Raw genomic sequence first — 8,185 nt, forward strand, 5'->3', positions numbered from 1 at the left:
TATATTTATTTACCATATTTTTTCTTATCATTACTGAATTTTAAACTTATTTATACCCTACATTACCAAATATTATTTATACGCCTCAGTTACCAAAATTTTTCCTCCTACACCTTAATTTTTTTCTTAAAATAATTCTTTTTTCTCAGTTACCAAAATTTTTCCTCCTACACCTTAATTTTTTTCTTAAAATAATTTTTTTCCTTTTTGAAAACAGTTACTGAGAAGTTTTAAACCCTTATGTAACCTAAGAATGTTAATATTGGGAGGGCTGTAACAAAAATAACAGAGGCAGCGCATTTCACAATCAACAGGTACAGTAACTGAGAATACAGGAAAATAAAATACCACGTTCAATACTATTATTTCAATAGCTTACCAGCAAAAACTTGAAAAATGACAGACAAAAACACGTGCCGACAAGTTTCTCAAAATACAATATTCTGGTCTGACTAGAGCTCTAGTGGAATATTCACTAAGAATTCTGATAGTTTCCACCAGATTTCAGCAATATGCAGAGGAAGAAATTCGCAGTGTCATTTGCAAGCATGGTGCAGTAGCCTAGTCCATTGTAAATAACACAGTCGAAGGGACCCATCTCTAGTTCCTCCCGTACCCCAACCCCTTGCCTCTCAGTGCTCCCTTAGGTAACCCCCCACCGGGGGTACCACCCACTTTAGGAACAACTGCTGTTGCCCACAGGCTGAAAAACATTGGGAACCCTTGGTGTACATGACGTCGAATCACTTTTACTGCCTTGCTTTTGTATTATGCCGCATTTGCTTTAAAACAATGGACAGTTTTGTGCTCTGCTCTCACTGCAATAGGGAATGGGTGAGAGTTGTATAATTAGTAAAATAAATGAAGAACATTAATTTTATATGTACCTGGGGCTTTCTGAAGGTTTTAATTGTAACAGTTGTAATTTTATGAACCTGTAGACAGAAATCTAATGCCGCTATAAAAGACACCGTGTATTGATTCAGTCCTGGATTTTAATAAAATCCAGGAGTGAATCAATACCTGGTGTCACTGGATAATGGAAAGGATGAGCTGTTTTACCAAACTGATTTTATTTTGTGTGTGTGAGAGAGAAAGACAGAGAGACTTGGGTGGGGGAGCTAGAAGCGTAATTTTATTTTTGAAGGCAGAAAGCAGAATAGGACATTGTTGTTCCTGATATACTCTGCTGCTATCCCAATTGAAATTAAAATGGCAAGGAGCATCAAGCCAACAATAAAACTTACAGATAAAAACTGTCCAAATTCTTCTGGCTCAGTATTCTGCCCGCTGGTGTGCACTGTAAGCATAAGAGAGGCAGCTGGTGTGAACTGGTTCTCCTCCCCTCCCTTATGAACAGGCCTAATTAGCTGAGATGACCCTGGGCTGTAATGCCACATGGTACTTGCTTTGTTTGATGCCAGATTTTCAGAGGTGAAGCAATCAAGAAAGGAAAAGATGAAGTCATTAGGTGCCCTCTAGTGGAACAGTCATGCAGTCTTCATTTTAAAGCAATGGGAGTCCACAAGTGTTTAAACAGGAATTGATACATTTTGCAGCCCACTCCAATGGTGCTTGCAAAAAGTGTTTGGTGCTGCAGCACTTGCATGGGTGCCAATGCCTCAGCATCCTGTGATGGACTGCTGGTATTGCTGATGCAGGTCCAGGGTTCAAGCCCCCCTCACTCTTCTTTCTCTGTCCTCATTCCAACTTGTATTTATGTGTTTACCTCACCCACCTTCCTTCCCAATGGGCTCCCAGAGCAGCTTACAACATTCTCCCCTTCTCTGTTTTATCCTTAAGACTACCCTATGAGGTAGGTTAGGCTGAGACTGTGTGACTGACTCAAGGTCACCCAGCAGAGTGGGAATTCGAACCCAGGTCCTCCAGATTCTAGTCTAACACTAACCATTACACCACAGAGGCTTTTTTACAGAAATATGGGTATTGGGGAGACGTCTGTAACATGTTGCTGATCATGAGGGTGGGAGAGGGTTCAGCATTGCCCCTGGCCTTGCTGATGTGTTGTGAGAACTATGGTATGTAGGCTATGACATCTGGCATGTCTCTGAGTATGCCTTTGTGGATTTTTGGCTCCAACAATAAATTTCTGTGGCCGTGAAGGCTGATACATTTATAGGGGATAGTGTTTAGTGTCACCCTTCTCATTCCCCCTCATAACCCTCCTTGTGATCCGCTCTAGAGTGCAGCAACTGTTGAAGCTGAGAAACATCCCGAATATTTTTCTACATTAACACAAGACCATGGACCATGGACATTAACACAAGACCTATTGCATCAGTACAATAGTATGACAGTCATTATATGTTTTAATAGTTAGCTGCCTGGGTGGCCCCAAGTCCCACCTGCAGGCTGACATCCTGTACGGAAGCAATATGTGGTATTTTTCTTTGCCTTCTAGATGATTAACTTGCAATAGAGACTGTAAGTTGTTCCCGCTTGACCCCTGTGAAAGAGTGCTAATTTAACATCTGTGAACTGTTCCAGTTGAAGCCCTTGGTGTTTTTTCTTTAAGCGCTCTACACCTCCAAATAATAATTAGTTATTTGGACTTGATTGGCTGGCAGGTTGTTTAATATCAGGCGCCTTTCTTTAGAATGGTACCCACTCACCTTCCAGATCATGTGGGTCTGAGAGCACAAAACTTTGTGAACTGTTGGTATGCTGGTATGTTTGTTTTCTCACTGTCGCCATACAGTGATTTGTTATTTTTCTTTTAATGATCTTTATTACATTTTGTCAGGCTTTCTAAAAGCTGAAGTGTGGAGCAGCGTCGTTAATGGGTGCTTCCCTCCCCTACCCCAGAGCCGAACCAGAGACTGAAGAGGTGAACCTTTAAAGAGCAGAGTGCCTTGAGTCCTGCTAAAGTGAATAAGCTGTTCCTTGCCAATTTGAGGTCTGGAGCCCCTGTAGAAGAACCAAGAGAGAAGCTCCCAGGTCATACACATCCCTATAATCACATTGGAGGGCATGAGAGGATAAGGAATATTTCAATGCAGTGTGGTTTTCCCCTGGGTCAGTGAATGTTTTGTTCTGTCTGCATTTTTACCCTATTTATGTATTTATTTAGGAAATGTACATGTTGCTTTTCCACTAAATGTACTCACATAGACTTAAAACCCTCTTGTGATAGCCTTATATCCTTCTCTTAGCTGTCAATTCAGTTGCACAACTACCGGTCCATGTGTAATGGACTGGATTTTATTTTCATATTCGATTGATATATAGGCTGCCTTTCTGCAATATACTCCAAAGGCATGTTAAATGAAATAAAACCACAAAAACACAATAAAACAGAAAATAATACTGGCAGCATATAAAAGTACCATTCACCTTTTTAAAAAAAAGCCAAGATGACATTGAAAGTGAATGGCTTGCAAGATAAGGACAGTGTGTGCTGTGGGAAAGAGGCTTTTAAAAAGGTTTAGATGCATGTTCCTGTTCTAGAATGACACAGGGGAGTGCTCAACTGATAAGACATTTTTTAAAAGCTCACAAAATTGCATGGGCACAGAGATTTGCTTGTCACTGTTTGCATCCTATGTTGTGACTTAATGTCAATCAAGTATGCTATGTAGCCTGTATGGTTTTTCCCCCCATAGGTTTGATTTGATTAAGTTTGCATAAGACTGCTTGAAATTGCAAGGGTTCATAAAATTGGCTTGTGGGATTCCCTAAAAAGTTACATTTTCTCTCGCTCCAGCAGTTTTTGTCCTTGAGAGACAGTTACTTGGCCAGCAAAATCCAGTTTTTGTTGTTTCTTATGAACAGCTGGTCATCTGCCGACATAAATCCCAGCACAAAGTACAATGACACTGTGAATAGTTACTTCTGCTGTGTTTAAGGTATCATTTGTATGCTCAGAGGAACATCATGTTTTAGATGCTATATATTGTCTTGTTAACCCCAGAGAGTAGGTTTGTCAATCTCCAAGTGGGACCTGATATTTTCCTGGAATGACAAATGATCTCCAGATTATAAAGATCTGTTCCCCTGAAGAAAACGGCAGCTTCAGAAGGTGGGCGCTATGGCATCACATCCCTGCTGAGCTCCTTCCCCTCCCCAGGCTCCATTAATTTCCCTACTTGGAGTTGGCAAGCCAAGGGGCTGGGAGGGGAAGGGTTGCCAGATCCTGTGCCACGGAAGTTCCCTGAGGCCAGGGTTGCCAGGTCCTCCTGCCCACCGGCAGGGGATTGTGGATAAGGTTGCCAGATCCTGATTAGGAAACTCCTGGAGATTTGGGGACGGAGCCTGGGGAGGACAGGGACCTCAGTGGGGTACAATGCCAAAGAGTCCATCCTCCAAAGCATCCGTTTCCTCCAAGGGAACTGATCTCTGTCGTCTGGAGATGAGCTGTAACTCCAGGGGCTCCCCAGGACCCACCTGGAGGCTGGCATCCCTACCGTGACCCCTTATGGGGATAAAATGGAGAGGATAAAGGAGGAGTGTAAGCGAAGTAATTACATGCGTTTAAGGAGACGTATAGATACCTATCCCTATACCCGTGTACTGCAAATTTCCCCCTTCCCATCAACCAAGACCTGACCAGGCAACGTGAGGTCCAACGACGTGTACGTTAGAGGCGATGTCTTATGGACTGCGCCGCCACCCGCCCGCAGGTCGCGCTAAGGAAGCCGCTCAGCGCCGCTCGGCTCTGCCCTCCAGAGGCGGTTGGGGGCGTGTTTGCCGCCTGTCGCGGGAATAGGCGAAGCCTCGCGCAGGCGCACGGCGGCGGCAGCAGCAGCTCCTCGCGTGATCTCGCCCGCTGTGCCGTCAGGAGAAGGACCCACTTTCGCGACCGGCTCCTGAGGCTCTTTCCCGGCGCCGTTGGCTGGGAGGGGGAGGAGGTGGGGCCCAGGCAGGACAAGATGAAGCGGGCGCTGGCCTTGCTGCTGCTGCTGTCGGTGGGGCTGGACTGGGCCTCGGCCCAGCCGGGTGGGCTGCCGCCGGCCAAGAAGCTGCGCATGGCCTACGCCACGGGGCCGCTGCTCAAGTTCCAGATCTGGTGAGCGCGGCGGCGGGGGCGAGGGAGGGAGGAGGGAAGGAAGCTCCGCCGAGGCCTGCTGCGCTGCCCGCCCGCCCGGTCTTGCCGGTTTGGCGCCTTTCGCTTTCCCTCACGGAACCTTCCCGGCTGGCTCCTAGGGAGCACTTAGGGCCTGGAGGGGGAGCGAAATAGTAGAGGGGGGAGAGACTAGGCCCCCCCGCGAGGCGGTGGGGGCTCGGCCTGTCGCTGCCTCCAGGTGAACAGCAGGCCCTGCATTCACTCGACGGGGAAAGGGGAAGCCGTGAGGCTTGGGGGAGTCGTGCAGCACGTTGGACTTTGAACGAGCCTGTCGGCATTTTTATGTTGCCCGTCGAAGAACCTGAAGAGCGCCGTGGGTGGTCCCAGCCCTCTCTCCGTTCGCTTCACTTACACAGCAGTCCTGTGAGGTGGGCTAGGCGGAGAGACCCTTGACCTGGCCGAGTCGGCTTCCTTGCTGAGCCGGGTGTTTGAACCCCGCCCTGGTCTGCCAGCCTGTACGGCTCCTCTCACGCTGTGCGTGAAATAAGAAAGGGGGGGAGGGTTGAAGGAAAGAATCATAGACAGTGTCGTGTCAGGAATATTGGCAGATGGGAAGGCCTTGATGATAGAACAAGTGATGGGGGGGGGGATGGTTGATGGGAGAAGAAGTATAGGCTCCTCTGTAGGAAGATACCACCTGGTAGGGAGAATAGGGACGCCAGCTTTGATAAGGTAAGGCAGCATCTGTATGGTAGGGATTTCCATGGTGGGGTGAAGTTCCATGGAGATGAGGAGGGAATGTGCAAGCCTTGAGAATTTGAGGAAGAGAGCATGGGATGCCCCAGGTCCCAGTAGTGCGTGTTTATAGGATCATACACAGAAGGACTTAATTGTAAGAATCTGGTGATATTTTAAACTTTCTTTTATAGTGACTAAGATAAGGTGAGTAAGATAAGGCTGGAGAGCCAGTTTGGTGTAGTGGTTAAGTGTGCGGACTCTAATCTGGGAGAACCGGGTTTGATTCCCCACTCCTCCACTTGCACCTGCTGATGTGACCTTGGGTCAGTCACAAGCTCTGGCACAGCTGTCCTTGAAAAAGAGCAGTTTGTGTCAGAGTTCTCTCAGCCCCACCCACCTCACAGGGTGTCTGTTGTGGGGAGGGGAAGGGAAAGGAGTTTGTACGACGCCGCCGCTCTGAGACTCCAAGTGAAGGGCGGGGTATAAATCCAATCTCCTCCTCTCCTCCTTCTCCTCCTTTACTTGGTGCTGAAAACTGCACAGCGTATTGCTCTGCCACAACTGGACCTGTCAGATAGGTGTTGCTCTAACTGTTCTGCGTTTTTCATTCAGACCTGCAGTCACAAGGTTGTTGTCCTAGTCAGGGAAAGATCATGTAATTTGCACCTCTAAGTATGATAAGAAAGTTTGTATGGAATTTAGGAATGTAAGGTGTAGTTGGTGATGGATTTTCCTGAGGCATTTCTAGGTTTCCAGGGTCTTAGCTATTGCTGCAGTGTCAGAAACACTTATTTGTGATTTAATTTTGAGATATTGTACAATATGAATAAAATTATTAAATTTGTGTGGCCAAACATATTTTTGGAACCAAAGTCTAAATCTGGTTATGAATTCAGCAAAATTACCAGAGCTGTTAAAAATCTTGCCCATAAAGTGTTGCTGCTTTTCTTTAATCCAAAAGGGGTTAGCTGCGTCAGTCAATCATAACAAAATTAAAGAGGAATCCTATAGTGCCTTTAAAAACTAACAAAAAAAATTCAGCATAAGCTTTTATGAGTCAGAAATTCATAATTTCAGATGTAGTCTTCTATTAAAAAACACTCTCATGAGGAACAGCAGCTGAAATTGGAGCACTGTTTTGATTTGTGTATTTCTGATTCATGATCTTTAGAGCTTTGTAAACTTGTGACAGTGAAGCTTTTCAAATCAAGAATGTTTCCACTTACAGCTATTTTTAACAGGCATCATTGCTGCTCTTGTGTACCAATGTTACATCAGCATAGCAACACATCACAGCTGGGACCAAAGGGAAGGAAAGCTGGATACATTTTGCATTTGTCTTATAAATTCCCAATTTTGTTACTTATAGAAATCCAAGTTTTTGTTATCATTTTTTAAAAATGACTGTTTTGGTTGAAGAGGGTAACTTAAAACAACATATCGCAACAATGTGAAGGCAAAATTTGTAGAAGAAATCTTTCTAACTGGCCTACTGTTGCAGTCCTAAAGATAGTGATTTGGAAGTAAGTCTTGTTGATACTGAATACATGTTGATACATATCCACCCCCATCCATCTTTGGGCATCGGGCTGGTTCTTGTAAATAACTTCCAAGTTAGGTTCATTAACAGGCAAATAAAATGTATTTCTGTTTCAGATGGTAGATATATGTAAATGTTCTGGATGGAGTTGACTTCTTTTGTACACAGGCGTTTAAATATTTGCTAGATGCAAGTTGCAATCATATTGGGTTTTGTTAGAGGTTTGCTATTAGTGGATTTGTAGCTGTTGGATACTGTAATATATTCCATTATTATTAGTGCATAGTTAACCAATAAGCTGCACTGTATGAGCCAGCTGCAGAAATCCACACCTTCTCAATAACTACTACAAATGGACCAAAGAAGATAGAAGGCCACTGTACACAGTAGGAGCACCCAAACACAATAGAATTGTGTACAGCATTTGAATCTCTAAAAGATATTGCTGCACGAGAGAAGACATTTTTACCTTGTTGGAAAGTTCTTCAGTATGATCCTGGCTGCTTTTAGTTTTTGCAAAGGTTAACTTGTGGGCTGATAAGATCCAAAATGCCCTTTAAAAAAAAAAAAAGTTGAGCACCATCAGTATACATGGCACTTTACAGTTTTGCATAGGCAAAAATAGACAGGTTCCTGCCCCCTAAGGAGTCTGTAACCTAAAACAGACCATTGGGAAAATGGAGAGAGGAGGAAGAGTTGAATGTAGGTAAATCAGCATGCTTACAATTTGTTTGCAGTTGGGTTTGAGTATTAGCAATATGAGGACTCTGTGGGGAAGGATCAGTGTGGAGGAAGTACTTGAAGACAAAGGGGTGGTATCACATACTTCTTCAGTGGGAAGGGATTTTCAAGCATAGACGATGGAAAGGAAGACTCGGAAGAGA

General features: G+C 44.7%; 1 protein-coding gene across 1 annotated transcript in view; it reads left to right on the top strand.

Moving 5' to 3' along the window:
• The first annotated feature begins 4,754 nt into the window (after positions 1–4,754).
• Positions 4,755–8,185, top strand: part of LOC107121236 (selenoprotein T) — a 9,790-nt gene continuing 6,359 nt past the window's right edge. Inside the window, exon 1 of the mRNA XM_015424153.1 lies at positions 4,755–5,026. Within this exon, the coding sequence (XP_015279639.1) occupies positions 4,890–5,026 (137 nt within the window). The 5' untranslated portion in view covers positions 4,755–4,889. The remainder of the gene's footprint in view (positions 5,027–8,185) is intronic.

This window comes from Gekko japonicus, unplaced genomic scaffold (genome assembly GCF_001447785.1).
Source record: "Gekko japonicus isolate JY-2015 unplaced genomic scaffold, Gekko_japonicus_V1.1 scaffold618, whole genome shotgun sequence".
Lineage (NCBI taxonomy): Eukaryota > Metazoa > Chordata > Lepidosauria > Squamata > Gekkonidae > Gekko > Gekko japonicus.